Source organism: Hippichthys cyanospilos, chromosome 8 (assembly GCF_059441005.1).
Source record: "Hippichthys cyanospilos isolate Australia breed blue-spotted pipefish chromosome 8, RoL_Hcya_1.0, whole genome shotgun sequence".
Lineage (NCBI taxonomy): Eukaryota > Metazoa > Chordata > Actinopteri > Syngnathiformes > Syngnathidae > Hippichthys > Hippichthys cyanospilos.
Genome location: NC_142376.1, coordinates 4,574,680 through 4,601,234, shown reverse-complemented (window position 1 = coordinate 4,601,234; position 26,555 = coordinate 4,574,680). Strand labels below are relative to the sequence as shown.

Here is a 26,555-nt window from a genome sequence, read left to right as displayed (position 1 = left end):
TTTGACCATAAAAAAACATACAATTTTTGAGATGCATTTTAATAGGATTTATTACATAGATTTTCCTGCGATTCTTGCAACGTTCCGTTGAGCGGCGGTCAAAACTTCATCTCAAGACAGTAGGGGGCAGTAGAGAGCAGTTAATGGCCATGGTAATATGTCCTCATCACGTCATAGCATTTTTCTCTTTTGTGGACGTCAATAAATTTAACCTTCATAAGTATGTATAAAATTTCCGCGGTTGAAGACAAAAAAAAAATACTTACACCTTTAAAAGCATTTACAACATTAGGGAAAAAAATCATAATTTTACTTACGCCTTTAAAAGCATTTACAAAATTAGGGAAAAAATGCAACGTGTAAAGGTGTGTGCAGTGTTTAAAAATAACACAAAAAAACATGAATATGTTTATTTACAAGATGTCGTTGACAATTCCAATACATTTGATCTGACAATAGAACTGCATATATACTTTTTTTTTTCTCATTGAGGTGGAGACAGTACAAATAAATGTGTTAAAAGTTCATTAAAAAATATATCAATATCTATGTTTGGTGTAAAACAACTGAAAGAAAAATCCAGCATTTGTTAAACTAGCATGACAAATCAAGCAGTGCGGAAATGACGTGGCATAAATTAATCAAATTTAGGCCAATCGCAGATGACCTTTATTACAGCAATTAAAAAAAAATCGCTATCAGCAACTTCAACAAATAAAAATGCAAGTGCCATGATACATTTATAATACAATAAATGATGGCTCAGCAAATGATTGTTAAATATTAAAAGCTGTATAATATTTTTAGGGCTTTTTTGTGAATTACAGCATCAGTGTCTAGCCGAAATGATGAGCAACAACAGACAGTGGTCATAAAAAAAATATATAATAAATGTAATAAAATCCCAGTATACTGTACTGCATATTCCTTCAGCTAATGTTGCAAAAAAACAGTGCAAAATTGACAGCAAATTTACATTCCTTTGATATGCATTTGATGGCGTTCGCTCCGGGAAATAGTTCGTGTTGAAATAAATGGAGTGAAGGTTGCAATAAAAAAAAAAAAAAGAAATTAGGAGGCACTCATATACGACCTGTATGACCTTTTGAAATAAGGACATGCTTAAAAAAAAAAATCTCCCAAGCATGTGCGCTAGCGTTAGCTTAGCCTATCAGGACATGTGCACGTGCGGGATGGGGTAAAATTTGGACACGCGGCTCTGGGCGGTGGGGTTAAGGCATTCCGATTCGCCGCTCATCTTGAAGAAGACCTCCTGCTCCTGGAGCTTCCGCGTGAACTCCTCCTCCAGTGCCTGCAGGGGGCGCCACAGGACAATGAAAAACAACTCAACACAGGCGAGTCCCACTTCAATTTGTTTCACAGTTGAAAATAACTAACATTGATGCTAATTTTGTATTACATGTAAGCATTAAGCGAGCGGACTATGATTGGATTTGATGTTCCTTTCCGGTAGGTCAGCTGAGCGTTTTGCATCACATGTTAGCGTTAAACTAGCAGACTATAATTGGGTTTGATGCTCATTTGCGGTAGGTCAGCTAAAGCGGTTTGCATTACGTTAGCATTAAGATAGCAGAATATCGGGTTTGATGCTCATTTCCGGTAGGTCAGCTAAAGCGTTTTGCATTCCGTTAGCATTAAGCTAACAGACTACGATTGGAATTGATGCTAATTTTGTTAGCGCAGCTAAAACGTTTTGCATTACTCGGTAGTATTAAGCTGGCAGACTATCATTGGAAGGAAAAATGTTTTTGACGAGCAATTATTTGAAGGGTTATATTTACGGCAACAATCATGCTAAGTCTAGTTAGCCCATCATTGGCGTTCGGAATTATGTTAGCATTAAGCTATTGCACGTTCGTTATTTATTTTTTAAACACTCGTGTGATTTTTTTTCAGGGGACAGTAGTCCGGGCTTCGGGTCAATATGACCCATTTTTACAAGTGTCAAAACACTAAATGTTTTGAGAGGAAAACCACTCATCAAAGTAGCTAAAAGCAATATTTCGTTTGTTTCTCTGGAATAACAATATTGCATTGGACCGATTTGACCCAGAAAAAACAACATGCAAACAAAAAACAATAGTATTCTTGGGTCATTTTGACCCAGAAGTGTGTGTATTTATCCAAAAGTGTCCAAATGCTTTCAAAGTAACAACAGCAATACTTAATTTATACTCGTCTGTTATGTTTGTTTCTCTGTAATAATAATCATAGTTTTTAGTTATGCTATTGTTTCAGAGGCTTTTTTTGCATGTAATCCTGCTAACAAGCTATGCTAGTTTGCAGGCAGCAAAAATATTCTTGTGTCCTAATGACCTGTGGTTTGCTCATCAAAACGTTGTAAAAAATTAAAAATAATAAAATGTGTTCATTTTGAACATAACATAAATGGAGGGTTCATTAAAAAAAAATCTTTTCAATGTGAGTTTTACAGTTAAGCTTCCAAAGCCCAGCTTGAAGCAAGCACACCGCGCCTCTTCGGAGAAGCGTTCCGGCTGGTATCAAACCTTCTTCCTGGGTCTGAGGTTCTCCCTCCACTCCTTGATCTCCTGACTGTGCTCCTCGTCCAGCTCCTTCAACTTTTGGGTCTCGTGCTCGATCAGCAGGTGACATTTCTCGTTCTGAAAACAAAAACGGAGGTCGCGTGACAGGAAGTTCTACTTGGGTGTATTTTTGAGTGGGCGGGCTGACCTGGAGCTGCTGCAGCTCTCTGACGTTGGCGTCACACTGCAGCTGAAGATCCCGCATCTGGTTCTCGTGTTTCTGGTGCTGGTGGAGACGCTCGTTCTTCTGCCGCTTCTCTTCCTGAATAGCAAACTGGACAGCACACAAGACGGCTGATAGCTTTGCTAGCTGTGGCCGTGCTGGGGGTCCCTCTCTAGTGGGTGCACATTTCATAGTAGGAACCTCAATAGTATAACATCACATCATTAAATTTCAAGAATTGTGTCCCAACTTTTGAACTCAATTTTCTTTACAAATTTGACAAATTTGACAAATTTGTGTTTCCTTGCTTCGGGATCCTGCTAAGCATTCTGATGAGCTAATCGTTTGAATCAGGTGTGTTGGTTGAAGGGAAACATCCAAAACAGGCTGGACTGTGGATCTTGAGGAGCGGACTTGAACAACCCTGTACTAAATGACTAAAGGAATCAATTACTTTGGGCAACTAAGTACAAAAGAAATCAATTACTTTTCAATTACTTTGGGCAACTAAGTACAATAGAAATCAATTACTTTTATTGAGTAATCAACAGCGAGTCACCTCAGAGACGGACAGAAATGAGTGCATTTTTCTGCTTGATTCATACGAGAACTCAGAATGCCGTGTTTTGGAGAGTGTAGCCGCAGACATTTTATGGCAAAGAAAATTTGGGGGTTGACTTCATTTAATTTAAATGGGCATTGTTGTTTTTTTTCCGATGTTGGTCACAGGGGGGCAGTATAATACATACAAGTCCTTAATATGGAGTCGTCGTTAATGCAGGCCTAATGATAAAAAAAAACTAGGAATGTATCGCCCAGTTGGGGGCGCCAAAACACCCCTAAAACAAATCCAACCCAAACATTTGTAAAATCTTAACATTGATTGTATAATCCATCCAGTGTATTGTAATCCTCTTGTTACCTGCTTAATGCGGTCTCGCTCCTGCTCGGGCGTGATGACGGCGGAGGCGGCGATGCGAAGGCTCTTCTTGAACATGGCCATGCGCGTCTTGCCGTCGCTGCGCTGGATCTTGGGCAGGCGGACACGCTCTTGGTTCTGTTTGTTTTTCATCTCCTCTACCAGACGCTGGTTGTAGCGCTGCATTTGCTCCATCTCCTGCAGCATCCCCCCCAAAAAGTCGTCGGGGTTTTTTTTGGGCCAGTTTTCTTGTAAACTCATTCAATCCCAAAGACGTGTTTTTACGTATATTTCAATCGTCTTAGATGTTAAATCCCAGGTACTTTATTTACTTTGAGATCCTCCTTTAGCTTAATATTTGAAAAAATACATCTGTAAACTAGAAGTGAATGTCTGGACTCTGTAAAGACGGACAAATACGTCTTTGGGATTGAATGAGTTAAAAGTAAGTAATGGACTACTAAATTGTGGGTTGGCGCCACCATTGAAAAATACTTTATTGCTTTATTGCTTACTTTCTCGTGCCTCTTGAGCAGCTGGTGCCTTTGGAGGAAGTACTGGTCCTTGAGCTGCTGCTTGAGCTGCTGGTGCTTCTCCTGCAGGTGGCGCTCCTCCAGCTCCCACATGGCCGCTTCTCTGGCTGCAGATGCAAAAGTCAGATTTTAGTGGCCTAGTTAAGCTCAATCAGATGTGAACATTTTCTTCATCATAAAATGGCTGACACGCCCCAACTTGTCTTAATGTAGTATTCTTATTATTATGGTGTTTATGGAATGTGAATTAGCTCATGAAATCCCAAATTATGAGTAATTAAGGAACTAGAGTACTAAAATAACTGAATACCTTAGGCACTATGGTTAAAAATTAGAAAAATGCATTACATTTGGTTCTTAGTACCAAATAAAATACTTTTAGCGCTAAAGTACTGAAAAGATTAAATTAATACTTAGTTACCTAAAAGTAAATACTTTATTTAATAATCAATTGCACCTACTTAGAAGTAAAATAATTACTTTTGCTACCAAAGTACTTAGGTGATCAATTATGTTTAGTTCTAAAGTCTTAAATGTATTTACTAAAGGTACTAAAGGTGCTCAACTATGGTAATTATTTTTGTAATAATTACCAACAGTAATTGATTACAAAAATTGATTAATTTTGGTCCTTGAGTACAAAATTAATTTCTTTGAGTACTAAAGTTTTAAAAGTAATTTGGTACTAAGTTGATTACATTAGTACTTTATGTTCTTGATTACCTAAAGTAAATACTTCAGTCTTAAACAATTAATTGCAGGTACTTACATTTTTTCCAGTAGTAAATGAATCAAGTACTTGAATACTTTTGTTACTAAAGTCGTAAAATAATAAATTACCTTTGCTCCCATAAGAGTGCTAAAATAATCGAATACTTTGATTACCATGGTCATCGATTATTTTTGCATTAATTACCACAAGAGTGATTCAACAAGTACTACATTTATTGATTGTAATATTAAGTATGAAAGTCATTATTTAATGTAATTAAATTCTAAAGAAATCAATTGGTTTGTGTAATGTCAACATAATCTTAACTTTAGGTACTTAAAAAATAATCAAACAGATAAAACAGATGAGCACCCCACCTCTCATCAGCTGTTGCTTGTGGTTGAGGCAATCCCTCTCAATGGTGGCAATCTCCACCTTATGCTGCTGGATGATCTTCTTCAGCTCGCCGTCCAGCTCCTGCTGCTGCTTCTGGAGGAACTCCTGCTCCTGAGGGGGCCACAAAATGGAAGCCGCGGTGAAAAAAGACAAAATAAACACAAGCACGAGAGACAGGTGAGAGTTGAAAGTGAAAAGGACACATCTGCTGTCAAGTGACAGGACGTCATCGTATTATATCCACAGATAGAGCACGAGATGTGACATCATCGAGGAGACACTCAAGAGAGCACGCATGAGCCACGATGGAGAGAAACGTTCATGTGAGACCACAGCGCCATTTTTAGCAGGTTGGTCACGAGGAGGCAGTTTATGCATTTTACTAAATATTTCATTATGTTTCATCAGAATTTTGCTAGACTGGTAGAAACCACTCAGTTCTATTTTAGATTCAGGCCTGTGGCGTCCATTTTGTCTTGTTAAAAAAAAAAAAAAAAGGTTGATTTTTCAACAGCTAATACTGAAGAATTAGCTACACTTCAAAACATTTCAAGTTGTTTTCAAAAATGTGAGGGACTTACAATCGAGTATTTTTGTTATTCGAATATCCTACGGAAAATTTGCCTGGTGAAAACCAATTATAAACAAAGAACAGAAAATAACACATTTCCAGTGCCTTAACTCATTTAATCCCAAAGACGTATTTATATGTCCTTACTGACTCCAGACATTCAATCCCAAGTAATTATTTACGTTCCACCCCCCCTAAATATTAGGGTGAAGGAGTATCTGAAAATAGTTGAATGAATTATAAAACGTTTAACCTTTATACATTTTTGCTGATGAGTCAGCATGGTTTGTTAAAAAGTGATCAGTAGGAACAGCAACTGTTAGCATCATTTCCACCTATCACGCCAGCCTATATGGAGCACTAGATGCAGCTATAGCAAAGCCCGAGCCACTACTAAACACTGGCAACAGGTGCCATATGTAAATGTCAGCGAAATCAAATTTTGTTAACACCCTGAATTGAACGTGATTTCAGAACAACGTTGCATTGTTTGTATTAGAATTCGGGAGCAAAATTGGCAGTAGAAAGACTGGTTGAGCTACTTGCTGCCAAAACAACTTCAAAATAAAAGTGTACTCTTATTTTGAAATTGGACTTTTCACAACATTTCTGGCATGTTTTACTGTCATGAAGAGCATTAACAATTTTCGCTGCAAGTAGCTTGACATTTTTTTCGGACGTGTGCAAAAATAAGGCTTGAAATACTCCGAAAATGTAGTAGCAAAACTAAGTGAAAGGAAGTTAAGTTTGGCAAAATAACGTGTGAAAAATATTTCAACTGGGATTACTGGTGTACATTATTGAAAATGGTTGCTTCATGTCACGCTTACAATAATAAAAGCGACACATTTCCTCAACTATTGGCAACACTCGTTGACTCAAACGCTCGTGATAATAGGTCGGTTAAAGAAAGCGTTTTTTAGGGCTGGGCGAGTATGGAAAATGACAATTATAAAATTTGATTGACATTGAAATTAGTAAAAGAACTACTCAGAATCTCTACTCAAAGCTACTATACCAGATCTGTTTGGGGAGATACTAACTGAGAAATTGTGCCTATTTGACTAGAAATACTGTACGTCTCATTAACCCCCTGAATGTAAGATGCACCATTTAAATTCCGATGATTGCCCCGCACGGAACGCCATCTGCCGAACTGTCCTAAAATGTAATTCAAAGACCGGTGGAGGAGAGAAAGGGAACCACTGCACAAAAACACAGCGATGACATCACTCCAAATACACCAGAGCCCATGCTTACACATTGCTTGACTGGATATATATATATATATAAAATAAAGCTGCGTTGTCACTTTACACACATCTATAAGTATGGGCTGGAAAGAGAAAGTGGAGAAAAAAATGGGGCGGGGGCGACTTACATCCTGCATCTGAGCATTGAAGAGTGCGCATGAGGACAACTGAAAAGACTGTATCATAACCTGGGCGACCGCCTGCGGAGGAGAACACAGCGCACACTCGCCCTCGTCAGGGACACGCAGCAGGCTGACAATCTCACGCACACACACAGCACGCACACGCATCGTGGAACGAGCCGGCCCCCTTCCCGTTTTGGTTCTATGGTTGCACTGGCAGCACAGAGGCCAATAAATGTTAGTCCAGATCATCTAGGAATGCTCTGCTTGTCTTGTCATGCTTTGATAGAAGCTTGCATGGATTGAATTCATCTTGCAAAAAAAAAAAAAAAAGTCGTTCTGTTAATCCATGCTTCCAGGCCACTAAGGGTTAATTCTTCATCAAAATGACTGTCTGAAATCAGTCGCTTCATTTATTCCTCATTATTAATGGGCAGCAATACCGGATTCATGTTCCTAAAGGGATAAAACCATTGAGATGCTAAACTAATGTGGTATTTTTGTGGCTCTTTTTGTCAAAAGGTGCCAGTGATGGCAAAGAGAACCGGAAAGCAACTTATTGAAGAAAAACTCAAGCCACAAGTCACCAGTTAAGGGTGAGTAATTCCACCTTTTTATCTTTTTGTCTTTGTTTATATTTACACCGCGCGTACTTCACAAATAAATGTGCGATGCGTGTGGTTGACTTTCTGACAGTAGTAGGTACGTGAAATTTTGCTTTCTGCAGGGATCAGAAAGCCTAATAAAATGCTTTTTAATGCCGTGACAGGAAGAGTATATTTTTCTTTTCAAATTAAGAACAAATACATTTGAACATGAAGCAACTTACTGCTACATTGTTTTAAAGTGAGACCTTCCCAGGGAAGACACCGATATGTTTATTAGTCATCAAGGAGGCCGCTGACTGATATTTAAAGCCAATGTATATATTTTTTGCTATAGTAGTGACTCCTTTGTTTGTCTTTATTATCTTAAGTTTTATATGGATGCGCTTTGTCTATAATAATGCAATTTTACGGCAGACAAGCCAGAAAAAAAAAAAAAACTAATGTTACATGTTTTACCTTCTGGAGTTGCTAAACAAAATTCAGATCGATAACGTGACAAATGTAATTCCATAGTTTGAAAAATTCTGCTTGGCACGGCAGCGTTTTTAAAGAATTGTTAAGAGGCGTATAAAAAGTCTTCAATGCATATCTATCTATATATATGGGTGTCATTTGTTGGCATATTTGTGTTTTCGAAATTCATTGTATAACCCAATCTTCCTTAATCCCCATTTGGTATAATCCTGATCATATCCTGAACTAAATAACTGACTTTGAGTGGTTCAAACTAAGTCACTTAAATGCAAGAAAAAGGTAGTAAGTGCGACTTTTGTATGAAGAAGCCAAGAAAGAGAAACAGGAAAAAGGTTGAGTAGAGAAGACAGTAGTTGAGGGTTTTGGTATTTTGTTTTACCTCAGCAGTCTTAAGAAGCGTAAGATCCTCCTTTAAGCGCTTCATGAGCTCTTTTCGCACGTGTTTAGGGGACTGCACAACTTCCTGTTTGGCCTAGAAAGTTTTGTATTCATGCAACAAACGCTTGCTGATTTGAGGAAAATAAAGTTTAAAAAAAAAAAATCTAGCTGGGTTATCCCTCAAGATAGGCATGCAGAGGATATTGAGCGTCCCGCCACCACAATTCGCCTCACCTGCACTGATTGCTATTTGCTGCGGAATAATTAGTCATGCCAGAAGTGTTTTGCATATTCTTATATATGTATATATATATATAGAAATAAAAGCCAAGCAAATAAGCTGGAATCATCATCACAGAGGCTCATATAGTTCATTCAAGAGGCCATATCCCAATATCCCGACTCCACCAAAGAGAAAAAAATCAAATCAAATTAATCACCCATCCAATTATCAAAGCCACCTCACACTCATTCCAAACACATGGTTAGGTCAATATACAGTTCAAGAACACAATAATAACACAAAAAACAAGTCAACACTATTCGTAAGACGTAACAGTCAAGATCATATAATTGCTGCAAGCCCAAGCAAACGACCGCGACGAAGCTACGGCAAAAAGCACGATCACCATGGCAACGCAAAGCACAATGCCGAGTGGCGAACAAAATACGAAAACAGCCGAAAGCCCGAGAGGACTTCTAAAGAGGCTGAGGAAGATGAAAATGTCTTGCACGCCTCACAGAGCGCAACCTGGATTGAACTTACATTTTCAACTGCTCCGCGGGCGGATGAATAATGAAAACATGCAGCGGGCAAAGAGCGAGGTGCCAAAAAGAAGCCGGCATGCAGCTTTCACGACATGCCACCGCCACCGCGCGGGCCTCCGCGTACCTCTTTCTTCTTGTTCTTCAGCATGTTCTGGAACTTGGAGAGCTCTTTGTCTTGATCCCCTTTAATGCGTTTGGCTTCGTCGCGCAGCCGGCTGGTATGATCCTGCTCCAGTCGCTCGATGGTCTGCTTCTGCTTTTTCTCCAGGCCCTCCACCTCCTGATCGTACTGCCGCTTCTTCGCCTGAAAAAAGGATCACAAAATGAGTCTTTTTCTCCATTTATTCATATGATCCTCTTCCTTCATTTCATTTGGGTCCATGGTAGTGGACATAGTTTTTGGTCTATATCTTTTGACCGATTGGAGCGTCCCTAATGAGTCCTGTTGTCCTCGGTCAAGGACATCCTGACCTTTGCAGGATGAGATGCAATCCAATGTCTGCTGAGACAAAATGGACACAACTGTGGACACACAAGCTTGTGTCTGTTAGCGCCCTAAATTGAACGCGATTTGCAAGTGCTAATTTCATGTTTCGTGATTTAAGGGTAACTCAGGGTCATAAAGGCACTTACCTTTATGTCTGACTGCTGCACCAAAACATTACAGCTATCTTTACTATACATTTCCAACAAGCAAAAGTCAATGAAACGTAATCAAATACGAAAGCTTTTTAGCTTTCAAAAAGAAAGAAAAAAAAAATACATGGAACTATTTTGTTTGCATAAACACAAATCCTCTCGACAGCTTCTTGGAGATTTGACATCTGCCAATTGAAATTCCCGGGAGCATGATTGAAGCAGGTGACTGTCTTCCATGTTCCCTTCACCACTCAACTTGACCTCTGGTTGATTCTCCTCATTTGAGCTTGTTCCATTTTCTGAGTGGTTCCTTTCCTCTTTCAGCATTTGACTTTTTTTTGTGTGTTTTTTGTTTTTTTTTCCATTGACCAATTAATGATTTCTTTTTAAGTTTAATTTTTTGTTTTAAAAAATATTCATGACAGAAAATTTTCAGCAATGAAATTGTTAAGAAAACCAACCAAGGTCCCTAAAATATAATTTTCCAATGTGCATCAAGTATCTGCATGTATGAGTTATTTATTTATTTTTTATTTTTTTAATAAAATTCAATGGCGATCCCATCTGGAACATTTTTTCCCCCCACTTGGCAAAAAATGTATTGCCTTTTGTTATCTCCAGATCGGTTAGAGAAGCATCAAGGGAAATTAATAATACGTAATGACATATTTACTAGTTCTGTTAAACAATTATTTTTTATTTATTTATTTTTATAACTAATTCATCATAAAAGTTTCCACAATTCCGATCACATTTTTCAACAACTTTTACACAAAGCTTTTAATTGGTATTCGCTGCAGTAAAATCTTGGAATCTTCAAATCAAAAAAATATATTTATTTCAGTGTTTTATCCTTTTAACATGATTTTTTTTTCTTGTTACAACTGTTGAAAAAAAAGTACCAAATCTGACACTTCCTTACTGCTGTTTTTTTTTCCCCTTAGTTTTCTCATAGAAACAAATGCTAAAACTTTTCACTTCCGTATTTAATGTGCACATCAATACCACACTCTAGCAGTGTTTGCGAGGCCCTGGGGAGAAAACTTTTGTTCAGAAAAATACCATCAGAACTTTTTGTTCTGATGGTATGCCAAAAAAATACAACTGGTGGTTACTCTGGTTGAAATAAATAGGTTAGTAATTTTTTTAATGCTTCACAAAAAATTTAATCTCCAAAATTAACGCTGCTGAATACTAATTAACTATGATTTAGAATACAAAATATTTAATACATAGCGATGAAATGAAAGAATAATAAGGCAATTTACCAGAGTAAGTTTTATTCCGTAAAGAGTGCCACGGCTATTACCAACATTATGATTCATGATAACAAAACTTACAGGCATTTTTTAACAGCGGGCACATGAGGGGAAAAAAAAAATCCTACTCACAATTAAAAAAAAGAATTTCTCGCAGATTGAAGCCAGCCAGTGGAACAATCATGAATAATGAACATTTAAGAATAATGGTCTATAGGTGACTCCCATGCTGCAAAATGTCTTTTTTTTTTTATTTATATGTCTGGTTTTCCTTGGGGGCGGTTCAGTGAAAGAGTCGCCTCACAGTTCCCGAGTTCAAATCCAGCTGGCTCCGGCCTTCCTGTGTGGAGTTTGCATGTTCTCCCTGAGCCTTCGTGGGTTCTCTCTGGGCACTCCGGCTTCCTCCCACATTCCAAAAACATGCATGGCAAGTGTATCGGACACTTTAAATTGTCCTTCGGTGTGATTGGGTGCGTGAATGGTTGTTCGTCGCTGTGCTGCCATTGGCTGTCAACCAATCCAGGACTGCTGGGATAGGCACCAGCGAGCCAACGACCCTAATGAGGATAAGTGGCTACAGATAATGGATGGATGGAAGGACGTTTTTTCCTCGGGTGACGTGAAGATGCACAAGCTGGTTGGGTATAAGATACCCAACTCTATCCAATCCCTGGAGCTGTCATCTCGCTGCGTTGTAGCCCACTCGGGCATTGGCCAATCGTGATGAGTCTTCTTACTTGGGTGGCAGATGCAGCGAGCGATGAGATCTGGAGAAGCGGTACCTCGGTGGAGCTCAACCCCCTTGGACGCAGGGCTGCTATGACCTATGAACTTTCTTGACGTCAGATGTTGATCCCTTGCAAGCTCGCTTCTAAGTCACCAAGGCCTGAGGTGTGCCACCTGGCATCACAGCGAAATAATATCATCCGCGTATGGTCAAAGTTCTCTCCAGCTTGCCGGTGGTGGCGTTCGGCGTAGCTAACTCAGTAGCAAGCGCGTTCTGGTCAGAAAGCAATCGAACGCCTTGGTGTTCTTCTTCATGTCGCATCCACTTTCATCGACATAAGCAGCTCGTGTTTGAAGGCTTGCGTGATCAGGACCACCGGTCCATCATCTGGGGCCGGTCCGTCACTTTTGTCCGGGGATGAGTCGCGTTGCGAGTTTTCGAAGGCTTTCCAGCCATTTTTTACCATTTGGCTTTTATGCAGAAGCAAAGTACAATGCAAAAACAAAAATGAGAAGAGTTGTGGGTCAAAAAAAAAAGAATGCAACTCTTCATGGGTTTTAAAATTATGTAATGGCCTTTTCCATTACATGGCTTGACAGCACCCTCCACGGCTATCCATTTTTTAAAACAGACTCAAATGTATCTAACGTAACCCTATTATATCATTTATAGTTTAAAAAAATACCCATACGTTTTCCAATATAATGCAGCAGTGTTGCATTATGCAGCTCTCAATCAATTCAAGCATTTGAGAGTATTTAAAAAATGTTTTCAAGCTGTTTTGAACATTTTAAATGAGCTAAATAACTTTTTAAAGCCATGCATTACTTATATTTGTGAAATCAAATCATATTTGGACACGTTTCTGCCTAACACGATATTTATATCAAATTAACTCTCCCGTTTGCCACCACAAAAATTAAAATGTTACATGTTTATAAATAGCTCCGAATTGAATCTCATCTCGGCTTTTTTTTTGTGGTTATCCCCTAGTGACGAGAAAGAAAAGTACAACGACCACCACAGAAGCGGAAATCCAACTGTGACCTAGCCACGAGTGCGCTTCAGGAAGTGACACTCTGCACAATATCATCATTATCATCATTGATAATGATCCAATAGGATATACACAGACATGTGAGGTGCATTTATTATGCAACGCGCCTTATTCGTTGCTACTTGTGGTACGTTTTCAATATTCGTATCTTTAAATGTTAATTTCAACTAAAATGATGTTTGAAATATAAACAAGAGGTTAACCTAAACTCTTCACGTAAGTCCTTCCATTAGCTTAAGCTCAGCTATGAAACAAAGCAGCTCACTTGGCCATGCAAACAGAAGAAAAAAAAAAACTAGCGGTGGAAGTGACTCACTGTGGTTTCCTGTTCAAAACGCCGCATTATCTGCTCTCTCTGCTGCTGCAGCTTGTTGCTGAGCTCCTGCTGAGCTCTCTGCTCCTCCTTTTGCAGCAGGCGCAACTCTCGCAGTTCCTGCCGCCTGAGGAACACACAGCATGCGGCAAAGTAGTCAGGGGGCTGAAAAGCCAAAACGGCTCAAACTCTGCATGTTCTTTTTCGACTGTAGTAAAAACAGAAGGTTATCTAGGGTGCAACTAGTCCATAATTCAAATGTTTGCCATAAGAAATTCTCTATAGAAATAAAATGTACATTGACATCATTCACCTCTAATATAATGATGTCTTCATCATGGTGTACATCGTTAAAACAATGTTGAATAATTATCTGGACTGCATGAGCTATTTAAAGGCATGTATACTAAATAGGTCACGTTCCTTATTTAGGACTGGCAGTATAATGGCATTAGGTACACACCTCAGGAACCTCATCTCCTCATTCTTGGCGTCGTCGTCAGTCACTATCTTGGACGTGGTCACGCTGACCTCTACGCCATCCACCATAAACTTGCGCGTCTTTTTCAGGGTCTTCTTCTGCCGTTTTGACTCCTATGAAGAAAATCATGTTTATGCTTGGGGCTTTCTATGATCTCATTTTTTTTATATTTGGATTAGTCTAAGACTATATTTGCCAATACTTGTAAATGTGACTAGCCCAAAATCCGATTGGACTAATGGGTAAATAATTGCTTTTTTGACAAAAGGTGTTATTGACGTACCTGTACAGAGACTGAGCCTGACTCTTTGCTTTTGGACAAAAAGCTAGAGATGGACAGATTGAGGTCCATGCTGCTGCTGTCGGCGGCCGAGCTGCTTCCGGAGTCCGAGTCCTTCTCCAAATCCAGCCGGCTGACAGCAGGACTTTCCTGCTCCGTCTTGCTCTCTAATTCGGTTCCACTATGGATCGTAGTCTCTTCTGCCGGCATCGCTTCGTCATCGTCCTTGTTAGGGGGCCGCGCACCCTCAGGCGTGTTGATAGCGTCATCAGACACTCCATTCGAAGGTCCGACTTTGTCAGTGGTCTCCAAGTCTTGATTAGGCAACTCACAAATGCTCTCCTCGGGCTTTTTCAGGATAGACTCATCTTTATTCAAATTTGTTTCTGTGTCTCCAACTATGTGCGCTTTTATGTTGCCTCCGCCTTCAGTCATAAGATCGGTGCCATTGACCATGTCGGTCAATTCGTGCTGAAGCATGTCCTCCGGCTTGCTCACTTGTTCGTCTTCTATCTCTGATACAGACTCATTTTTGGCATGGGCATCTTCTAGCGTCTCCGATTCTGCAGATCCGACAAGCTGCTGATTTGAGTCGTCTTCTTTCGTCACCTCTTCGGGCTCTTTTTCAAGTTCTATCACTTGCGAAGGATCATTTATTTTATCCCCGCACGTCGCCGTTCCTTCCGCCGTCGGCACTTCATCTCTAGTGTGCTCCTCAGGAGCGCTCGTCTTAGCGGTAATCTCTTCAGCTTGGCCCTCGGGCTCTAGTGGGACGGGCTCCTCCATCAGCCCAGAAGCTGTATCTTCATTACCGGCTTCAGGCACCTCGTTAAGCTTCTCCTCCTCCGTCTTGTCCGGCTCGCTTGTTCCAAGACCTTCATCGGAGAGCATGTCACTGGACCTGTCTTCAGCCAGCTCCGCCTCCGTTTTCTCGGTGACGGACTGCAGCGGGGATGGAGTTGGCGGAACTTTGTCATCCTCGGAACTTGCCATACTCGCGTCGGACGGTTCTCGCTTGTGTCCGGGAGCAGCCTAAAACGAAACACAAAACGTTCAAATCTGTCCCAAGTCACGTCAATTATCAGTCAGTACCACGGGCGTATCAGGTTCTTCCTCCTCTTCCTCTTCTTTGCTGTCCTCGATCTCCTCTGTGACTTCAGCCTTGGCTTCTGCGATGAGCTCTCGCAGGGGTTTGCTGTCGACGACGCTGGCGACAAAAGGATGCTGCCAGGATGGAGGGAGAGGCAAGAAATGTAATTATAAAGCTGCTTAGCCGAGCGCGAGCAGATCCGCCCATCTCTGTGAGCCAAACGGACGGCATTCTGAAAGCGGCGACCGGCGTAGGTGACCCACCTGTAGAAGTTGCGACGGGCCCCACCGGTTGTCCACGTTCTTGTCGAGTGCTCTGCGGAGAAAGTCGTTGAATTCCGGCGTCCTGCATTACAGTTTGGGAAGACCAAAGATAGATTATCCATGCTGATTTCCGTTATCTTGTCGATGATATTCTCACTTATGTAAGCATTAAGTTATGAGACAATTTGACAAAATTACATGTGTTAGTAACGTCTAGATGTTTGAATGTGTTTTATAAATGTAAAATCTCAGGAAGGTCTGGGACATAACGCCCATAAATATATAAAGGAGGGTTCATTGCAATAGTCTGCTCTTCTTTAACACAGGCTTATCATCTCACCAACGAGAGGGTTGCATGAGGGTGGGCGGCTCGGACTTGGCTATTTTCAGAAGCACTCTCATGGGATTCATCTCATGATTGGGCGGCTCGATCTGCGCCAGCTCGATCAGGGTCACCCCCAGGGACCAGATGTCCGCCTTGTAGTCGTACGGGCGGTCTTTGGACGTCTCGCACATCACCACTTCTGGCGCCATCCTGCACAGTGACAAATGAGTACATTAAATAATACAAACTATTATTACTGCTATATTAATGGGCGACACCGGTATTTAGTTTATTACAATATGGAGCCATCAAATCTGTTTATGCTAACAGTGATACAAATACAGCATAAAATGAGAGGATTTTCAATGCCTTTTTTCAACTTATGTCAAACTAATTGCTTCAGCACTTCTGATTTGGTTAGCAAAAAGGGCTCAGCTGTTAACTCTCTTAGCATCTATGTTTGAATGCTAATCTTTAAGGGCGGATTAGAACTCCTATCATGTTTACATTTCTAACACGAAAAATTAGGCATTTATTTGAGGGAGACACGTATTTGTGACAATTTGTTGATAAGCCTTCATGGGAAATTCTTTTTACAGAGAATGTGTCTGGAACTTGAATGCCGGCCTGTATTTACATCTGAGATCATCCGACGCTCACGTGTATCCGCGCTTTTCCCTCATCCTTTATTTCCCCACAACTTTAGCGATACCGCGTTGAAAATTGATGCCGTCGAGCCGCTTCAACAATGACCAGATAGAAAGGGCTGAATACCCTTTTGTCTTCGGGCCGAGTGACTCACCAGTACGGCGTTCCGATGAAAGAATCTCTTCTCTGTAATGTCTTTGTGTTTTTAGCAGAAACCCCGAAATCCGCTGAAAAAGAGGAGAAGTTAATTCATATATCTTTTCACCATTTACTCAGCCAAGGCGCAAAGTCAAAAGTTCTGTTTACCGGTGACTCAAGAGGCACTTTTTAACATCCTAAACACAGCTGCAGCTAATAGAGAAGGGATGCTCGAAGCTTTAATAGCTACTTGATACTACAGTTTTTCTCGCCTCGCATGTGCTATGTAAACATTGCGAGGAAGCAAACATATATCATTAAGTCCCTTCGAGACTGCTTGGTAATTATTGCTTGCCAGTCTTCATCATTTGCCACATGGTGGTGACTCATGCAGGAAGGGTGCAACAGGAAAAGCATGAATACATTTGAATTATTATGCAACCGATCTAACAGACACTATTCGACTAGTTAACATCTCAACAATAAAAGTCAACTAGTCATCACATTTCCAGATTTTTCCACTCACAAAGAGGTCAGTGAATAATCTAAAAAGGGCTGAATAAACTGCGCTGACAAAATATCAATGACATCAAGGACTAATCAACCCGACGAGTGTCGACTTGAAAATATCCAAAGTCATGCAACCCCTAATTAATGCCACCTTGCGCGACATAACTAAAAATTGAGAAAAACAAAGCACCCACTGCATGGATGAGTCAGTCGCTTGTGCAAACACGGCGCTCTGCGGCGTGCGCTTGTCGAAATCACAAGGCTCAGCTGGGTGCCGCGGCGCTGACGGGAGCCCCAAAATTGACTTAACTAATTATCCCCTTAAGCCTTTAAGTGGCTCACTAGGAGACTTCTAAGTGGCCGCCCGGGATGCGAGGTGGAAAAGACAACAATTAATCTGCTTTTGTTGGATTCTGTATTCTACTGAGCATCTTAAGACTCGAGATTTGCCAGGAGAGCAGCCCAGGATGAATAATCCTTCCCATTTGGTGACACCCAATGCAAGGAACATTTCTGGTGGGGTTAACATTGCTCATAAATTTCAGTTGACATATACAAACAGTTAAGTAAAAGATTATTCATACAACGTTGATTTCAGTATTGTTTGAATAGAATTGTCATTTTCAGCAGTTGAAAAGATATTTCGTTCGTAATTATTAAACCATTCTTCATGTTTAATACATCTACAATCAAGTTTTTCTACTTGCCGTCGACTGAAAATTGCTAATTGCATGCGCTCAAGACTTCGGTAACCTGTTTTCTGGATTTGGTCATGTGATGCATGCGAGATGAACAGGTTGATTGGTTGCTCTACCGTGAATCATTTTCACCAGGGAGACAAAACATGCAAAAATGCCGCAGAAAAATCAATGTATTCAAGTTATGATAGCTTAATGAGTGGCAATGTCAGAAGGCCACAGGTGGCTTCATTTTTTGCAACTAAGAGTCCACACTTTATACATTCGGACTCATTCAGAAGGAAATAAACCCTCTAACCAGGGTATGAAAAACTTGGCTTTAAAAAAAGTATTCCAGTTTACCAAGTTTCACTTCTCCTTCCAGGGAAAGGAGAATATTTCCAGCCTTCAGGTCTCTGTGGATGATCTTGTTCTCGTGCAGGTAGACCAGCGCCTCCAGGGTCTGCTTACACACCACACGGATCTGCGGCTCGGTCAGGGGCCTCTCCAGTTCTGCCAAGGAACGCGGATGCCCATTGGTGAGTCACATTTTCTTCCACGTTACGTTGTTATATCACAAAGCGCAGTTCGGCCAGTAAGTAAGTAAACATCAGCTGTGATGGTAACCCGTAGCAACGGCAGAACAAAACTCGCTTGTATGAGGGGAAAAGTTTAGTGTTCAAGTGGAGTCTGAGCGGCGAGACACGGTCGACCGGAATTCATGCTTGTTTTCTATTCGAAAAGAAACCCATTCAGTGGAGATGCTTTTATTTCCAGCTTCAGAATAAGAGGGTGAAACTATTGGCATTAGCAGCACTTCTTGAAACCGGAGCTCCAATAATTACACACTGGCATGAAATGGCCTCTTTAACCAGAGAGAGGGGGAAAAAAAACCCACATTGAAACCTGGATGGACTAGATTGAACAGAAATTCCTGGCGAATGAGGGACTTACCCAGCATGATGGCGTCCACTGCGCCACCCGCACAGAACTCAATCAGGATCTGCACAGAGAATAATAAAAGGTCTTGTGGGGCATGTTTAAAATGATGCCTTTTAAAATGAGTGTTTTATTATGCTACGGACAGAATGACCTTTAAAAGGAAAGGCATCATACATTAGTACTTGTTCCAAGAAGTCAATCAATGGCAGAGAATTGTCAACGGACATTTTAGAAGCAGTTACATCATTGCTGACACTGAATGATTTCAATGCAGCACTGTTCCTCAGAGTGTTGCAAAGAAATGTGCTTTGACTGAAATGCCTCACATCTGACGGAAGGATCATATATTTTGGTGAATTCCTCATCTGTCATCATATCCAATAAGCTTTTTATATTCATCTTTTTTAAAAGAAAAAGTAAAGCACAACTCGCTTCCTCTAAACATTATTAAATCAACAAAATCCCACTCGTTAAATGTAGCCTTATTATTATGATCGGATTCATCTACTACATCTATAGTACGTGGCAATTAATTTTGTGCAGTCACAATTGAGACAATGTGGTGAGAGGCGTGTGCAGCTCCCATCAGGCCCATACGGTCTGCAAAGCTAGCATATTAGAAATAACTACTGGCTTTTCTCTTTCTTTAAACATTAACATGCCGTTGGACGTTTACAGCTCAAAAAACAAATATTAGTATTTGGCAACAAAAAATGTGTTCAAAACAGCTGTCAGGTGTTATTTCTATTAGAAAAAAAAAAAACCTACTATGAATGCTTCTAAAATTTCATACCATTTCTTACTGTGGACATGATTAAATGCACCCAACAGCCAGTTGGACTTTTGTGACCTCACCAGTCCATTATGGAAGCCCGTGTTGCAGTATCAGGTGCTCGATACAAATCAATACAAGATACTACAAAACACTGCTCTCTATTCAGGGATGGGCACAAAGCAAGAGAGCTAGGTGTTTGTTCTCAATCGGCATGATAACAGTTGTTTGTAATCTACTTCCTTTCAAATCTTACAGGTGTTATCATCTGTAAAATGTACAACCTGTCACATACATTTTATCTTCACCATTTCTCTCACGGCATAATGCGTAATAACAGACGCGGACGCACATGCAGTTACACATTTATCATGCTGGTTAAAGACGAAGCCCGTTGGGATAACCTCCAGCGTAGCCCTGAATTATTTACAGGCACTTTCTCTGAGGTCCGAAAGCGCTCCATTATCTCAGCGGTGGGATGTGGCCTGTGATCTAAAGACGGGTCACATGACACCAAGTGGCACGACGTAATTGCAGAGGGGCCTCGCAGCCTGTCCCGCACAGCGTGAGATTTACTGAGGGTGCACTAAAACAGCACACGGACTCAATGCAGCACTCACTGCAAACAAAGATCAGTAAAGTGGCCATTGTCTACAAAGTCCGAGACAATTTGTTGTAAAGCGGGAACGAAAGGAAGTCAGTTATGTCAAAGTAGCTAAAGCTACATTGTGCAAGTTTCCCACTCTTCTACAATATTAAAAAATAGGCGGTTTTATTTCCACTGAGAAACAGAACCATTTTCAGATTGTTTTGCATACAAAAAAGAAGAAAGGGGCCTAGTGGAAGGAAATTGCAGTCAATCACATTGGACAATGCAAAGATTGTTTACAATAATGTTTTCTTTTCGCGTAACTTTTTAGGGTGTTCACGATAACAAAAATGTCTGAGCATCTGACTGTATTAATAGTGTAGTATCCATTTAGTCTTAATAGTATTGCTAGTGCTCAATAAATTGAGGAATAAAATCATGATAATAACCCGTGCAATATGCATCTAAGTCAATTCAATAAAATTAATCCCCTCACCATCCAAGAGAAGAATTCTTGGGGGAATTGTGTGACAAAAAGTCAAAATTATCATTAGCTGAGAATACATATGGCACTATTTTTTTAGATTTCCTTAATTTAAAAAAAAAGAAAAAAAAACAATTCTTTAGGTGCAGTGCATGCAAAATTTTGCAATTTTTAACACCCTCATGACATTATGTTCTCTCAATAGCATACAGACTTATTTTATCGTATATAACTGACAACTAAATAATCCACATGCTGGTAAAAGTGTGATCATAAACTAGTTGGCCTTTGCCATTCAAACAGATGGTCTTTAAGTGCCCATAAAGATCACAAGATATAAAACCTTTTCCATAGACTGATTGGGACTGTGCTGATTAGCTTTTCCATTAAAGGTTTAAAAAGACACAATCAGCAACAGCACCTCCCCCACCCGTTTTGTGGTGCAACACTTATCTGTGCAGGAAAGCAAAGGCAGGGATGTTTTTTATACTGTCAGGAGTCTCTAGATTTCCATGTCTTCCTGTACAGGCGCTTATTGTTTCACTAGTGCTACATTAGAGCAGAAGTAGTGTCACAAGAGCATTATTACCCTCAAAAATAGGTGAAAGTGGGGGGAAATAATACAATTATTCAGCTGCAAACTGGAGAAGAATTAATTTTGTATCTCTGGTTCCTGCGTCTCATCAACTTCGAACGTTACCTACCCAGAGTTTTCCCTCGAAATAGAACGCGTCCAGCAGTTTGACGATGTGATGGTGGTCACAGGAGGCCAGGATGTCAATTTCCACCATGTAATCCTCCAACTCATCCTCCGTTTTCGTGTCGATGACTTTGGCGGCAGCGAGGGTCCCGTTCTGCTTGTTCTGAGCCTGAAGGCAACAATTCAGCATTGACACATTGATTAGAGGCGCATTTTCAATTATTTCGAGCAAGACTGTGCGGCGGTTCTTGTGGCGGCACATCCTCAATAAGAATCCACATCAAGCTAGTTTTGTATCACAGCGATAAGTATGAATGCATTAGAGCTTGAGCGAGGCTGGAAGCAATCTCCCAGCAGGATGGCATCTCCATTAAGAGATTTCATAAAGACTTCTTAATTACAAGGCGTGGATTTACACTGCAGGCCCAAGTGCCCAATTCTGATTTAATGCCTATATCTGATCTGGTCCATTTTGAGGCACGTTTCAAGTGACACACATCCGATATGGCTTGTTTACACTGACAGAAAACATCAAACACATATGAAAAGAAATCCCCATAGATTACGCAGTAACAACACAAAAATAAACAATACGCATCTGCCAGCCAGAATTTCGAAGCAACAACTTTTCCTTCTAAATTTAGTTTGCAAAAGTAAACATAACCTGCTAGTAAATAAAAAGTAATTAACAATTTGAACAAACGTGATGGCCTGCCGTGACTTGACGTTATTTTACGAAGATTAAGCTTTTTTTTGACAAGAGTTCCTTTCCATTACATGGGTGGCGGTGTCTCCAGAGTGACAGAGGAAATGAGGCCGTTGTGCAAAGTATGTCGTCAAAAACAAGGCAACTAGAAGCTGTTGAATCATTTGAACAATTAGCAAGTGAAGTGAAAAGCATGAAACTGCCCATGGAAACATTAGCTAGCAGTTTAGCAACTTGAGTTGTCAGTGTAAATTGCTATAAGTCCCTTTAGCATTAAACAGTCATTCAGCCATCAGACAAAACAGCAAACATGGCATTTTTTCATCATCCACATTTGCAAGCAATGATGTTAATTCCATGTGTAAGATAAATAAAATATTATGTTGAGTGTTAAAATGTTAAGTTTAATTTGGTATTTGCTAATTTGCTAGCCATATTTAGCACATATGCAATATTTGTGTCATGGATCGGGGTAGAAGGTGTGGTCCTATGCGCACCCGTAATAGCACTGATGCAAAATTGTGCCCCCTCCAGCATTTAGGATCTAAAAATATCAGATTCCATGAATTTGGTTCTATTTCTGCTGCCTTGACCCATATCCAAATCGTGCCACTTGAGTGTAAAAAAAAAATCTCAATTGCGTCACTTGAACCGCACAATGTAAACCCAGCCCTGGGTGTGGCGATTGCTGCTGCAGAAATGATCCACAGAACTAATAACACGTCAAACTATTGTCAGCTAAGCTTATCATCTGACCCGCTCTCACTGAAGTTTGCACACTTCCTCACGCTGGCCTTTCCTCCCTTCATCCTGCCGTCACTTCAGCCAGGCGTGACAATTGGGATTTTGTACGCTTATGGAAAACTGTCTCATCAGTTAGAACGCCGGGTACAAAAACGGTAGCAGGGGAGTTGTTTTACGGCCCGCTTTGAGTCGCGATGAACTCAGACCCCGACGCCAGTGAGTAAAAAGGAAAAAGAGGGAGGAGAGTGTTTGGATTGGAACAACTGATCCTATGTTTACGCAGAGCTAACCTGACACACGCCCCGTCTCGTTCCCTCTGCGCGGCCTGACGTCAGTGTCAATTTTTGTCTCTCAAATTTCACGCAATCTGAATCGCGACAATGTGAAAGACGTGAGCTGTCTGTGGCGTGTACCGCACGCCAAGTCGATGCCCTTCATGCCCCTAGTACATGATCAGCCTGAGGTCTTTTGAGAACGTTTTGACTGGTTGTAGAAAACATGGCCTAACAATGAAACAGCTTGCTGTTAAAGAGAAATCATTTGTGGTTTCATTTCAATGTCAGCTATTCAGTCGTATTCTGCGATTCTTATCCCAACAAACATCGCGGCGTCGATAACCTGTCCCAACCGTCTTCAGGTGCCGATTTATCGACTTCAGTTTGTGTAGCGTCCATGACAGACTCCTGGCTTTCATCACAGCAACGTACTCAGCTAATAAGGAACTGCAAATTGGCAAATGGACATTTCTGGACAATTAGTAGTATTATTTAATCACAAGAGTTCCAGGAAGGAACTCCGGTATTGGCGCCGATAGGGGCACAAGGGAGAAGCCCGTCCAGATCAGACTACAATCCTGCATTAAATATCGAGATGAATGATAAGTTGCTTTCTCACTGATTTCTAAAATGTCCGCTGTCTGACTTCAATGCAGGCACCATAGGTTTATTTTAGGAATTAATGGAATCACTTGGTTCATTCATATTTCCATTCTTAATGTTTTGTCATACATGTTCTCACTAGGAAATTGTTAACGATAGTTGGATTAAAAATGAAGTTTTAAGTACACATTGCAAGTGTTTACAAAAGTTGAAGGCGTTGCCTATGTACTCCATCTGCTGCGAGGGATACCGAAAGTGATGGTATAATAGCTAGAAATCAGGGTACGCTATAAAGATAAAGATGCACAATTTCCTATGCACTAAACAGAAGACTCAATGGCATTTAAAAAAAATATAGATTTTAGGAGGAAACACATAAGACAGAAGTATTTAACCTTCACCAACATTCATCACTCAGTGGGAGTGGTGGGCACAATCCATCGATCCATCACTGACGGACGCCCATTTTGCCGACAAATGACGCACCACCAACAAAAATGTGTAAAATGGCCACCTCGATCAATAAGTACCTGGGATCGAATTTCTAGACTCTTAAACATTGAATGAGTTGGACTTCTGTAACCCTGCAATTTGATAACTAATGAGTTATATTTTGTAAAAGGGTTCTGACATAGCAAGGAATATCTTTTCAATTTTTCCACCCAACCTTCAAAAAAAAAAAAAAAAACATGCTACCAGAGTATATTTTTCAGTATTTACTTGTCAAATAATTGTTCGGAGGACATTGTTTTACTTAGTCCTTTATTTAGTGCATTTCTGGGCACGCGGTGATGCCAGGGGGCCGCGGATGACCCCAAGGAATAGGCTATTGTTTTTGCCATGTTTTTATAACTGCAATAAGATTATTAGATTTAGTTTGTTACAGGTTACAGACCAAAATGTAACCTGTATGAACGCTGTAAAAATAATGTCATGTACCATATTTTTCAGACTATAAACTGCACCAGCATATAGGCCGCAGCAAAAATTGAGAAAAAAACGCAAAACAAAACTTTTTTTTGGTTTCCGCAACATCCAGCATGCCGGCATGTTTAGCACCAACATATTTATAGAAAATGAATGGCTGGGTGGATATTTTCAACACAACCCCGACAGAATACTGCAGAAAATTAGCATTTCAAACTTAAAATCAATACTTTGGCAGCATCTTCTTGTCTGTTAATTGGTTGATCATTTTAGCGGACATAATTCATATGGTATATACCTGGATACGTCACAAAATTTTATATCAGATCTTATTCAATTTATACATCCAACTATACATTTTCTAGAGCCGCTAATCCTTACACGGGTTACAGGCTTACTGGTGCCTATCCCAGCTGACTTCAGAGGACACCTTGAACTGGTTGCCAACCAATTGCAGGGCACACGGAGACAAAACAACCATCTATGCACCCAATCACACCAAAGGACAATTTAGTATGTCAAATACACCTGCCGTGCAATGTTTTTGGAGTGGGGGAGGAAGCTGGAGCGCCCGGGGACAACATGCAAACTCCAAACAGGAAGGCCGGTGCCATCAGAATTCAAAATCAAGTCCCTTAATTCTTTATCGGAAAAGGAAACACGCAGATCACATTTTTCGTCGCTATCGAGAGAAACACTCCCATTAAATGGTCACACTTAATTACTACAGTGAGCTTAAAATTAAGAGGAGCACTGGCCATGAGTGTCATCGCTCTTAACTGCGAGGCGGAAGTGCAAACCTGTGCCGTCTCCTCGAGCCACCCCAATATATACATCCTTTTTTTATTTTTAATACTTTATTTTTAAAACTTTTTGAGTACATCGTTTCACATATTTTTGGTTCTATTTCATAGTTGTTTCAAAAATTGAACCCTTGAAAGGATTGACATTTACTTTACTGGTATTGTTACATGGTGGCTAGCAAATAAACAAAAACAAAACAAACTGCTGATAAATGCACTGGACTAAAAGGCTCAAACCATGAGAAAAAAGTTGTGACTTATAGTCCGAAATATGGTATGTAGCTATTTTTTGATAATGTTACATTGGATAGATTTAGGTATATTTATACATTTTTTAAATAGATAATCTTATTTATAGTTGCCGTGGGGGGTGCAAAATATATTTGAGAAGCTCTGTCATGATGTGTCATGATGGCTGCTGTCATTTTCACGTGTTCCCACTTGACAAGCAGAACAGAACCACAATGGAGTCTCCATTGAGGACGGTTACCTAATAACACGCCGAAAAGGTGTAGTGACGAAATTACCTTGTAGACTTTGCCGAAGGCTCCATCGCCGAGCTCCCCGATTATTTCCCAGATCTCCTCCGGGTTGACATCTCGATGAACGTGCTCGTAGTGCTTCTTCTTCCTGTCAGGCCCGAGCTTGAAGATCTTGCGAAAATTGAAAAAGGACATTTTTTTGGATGGGGGTAGGAGGAGAAGGGGGTGTTACTACGGTCTTATTGATGCCTCGGTGATTTCCGCTCGTGTCGCCGAGCTCCAGAAGCTACGAGGCGGCCGAATGTCATTTAAGCCGCGGCGCTGCTGTCAATTCCAACTTTCATTCCCGGACATCTCGCGTCGTCTCGGTCATGGGGAGAAGGAGAAGCCCGAGGCGAGAAGGACGAAGGCGGCGGAGGCAGAGGAGTTGAGCGTTGAGCGAAGGCTCCCCTCCGCTTTGGTGCTGTCTGTTTGAAACGGCTTGAACGAGAGCACCACGCCGGTGACGAGCATACTCGTGAAAGAGTCGACGCGCCTTCATTGAACGTCACCGCGGAAATGGTACGCGAAGGCGAGGCAAGACGCCCCGCGCCCTCCTCTCTTCTCCTTTTTCTTCTTCCTCTTCTTCGGCTAGCTGACCGCACGGTACACTCCAACTTG

General features: G+C 40.7%; 2 protein-coding genes across 5 annotated transcripts in view; one reads left to right on the top strand and one right to left on the bottom strand.

Annotated features, from left to right (window-relative positions):
- Positions 1-396: 396 nt before the first annotated feature.
- Positions 397-26,555, bottom strand: slka (STE20-like kinase a). 4 transcript variants are annotated; one of them, XM_088420773.1, is made up of 20 exons: positions 25,941-26,555; positions 21,360-21,524; positions 18,823-18,871; positions 18,232-18,381; positions 16,698-16,770; positions 15,911-16,105; positions 15,571-15,652; positions 15,310-15,441; positions 14,221-15,249; positions 13,920-14,050; positions 13,460-13,583; positions 9,586-9,765; positions 8,695-8,787; positions 7,240-7,311; positions 5,269-5,398; positions 4,162-4,286; positions 3,650-3,844; positions 2,713-2,838; positions 2,529-2,642; positions 397-1,312 (listed from the first exon to the last, which is right to left on the bottom strand). In XM_088420773.1, the coding sequence occupies exons 1-20, from the start codon at positions 26,088-26,090 to the stop codon at positions 1,172-1,174; spliced, it is 3,456 nt and encodes a 1,151-aa protein (XP_088276899.1). In that variant the 5' UTR covers positions 26,091-26,555; the 3' UTR covers positions 397-1,171. The 4 variants fall into 4 exon arrangements, with proteins under 4 accessions (XP_088276899.1, XP_088276900.1, XP_088276901.1 ...); XM_088420774.1 differs by lacking the exon at positions 7,240-7,311; XM_088420775.1 differs by lacking the exon at positions 8,695-8,787.
- The window catches only part of LOC148419889 (SH3 and PX domain-containing protein 2A-like), an 89,883-nt gene continuing 68,495 nt past the window's right edge, over positions 5,168-26,555 (top strand). Inside the window, exons 1-4 of the mRNA XM_088420779.1 lie at positions 5,168-5,464; positions 5,534-5,637; positions 7,756-7,829; positions 18,254-18,407. The gene's annotated coding sequence lies outside the window, so the exon portion shown is untranslated. The remainder of the gene's footprint in view (positions 5,465-5,533; positions 5,638-7,755; positions 7,830-18,253; positions 18,408-26,555) is intronic.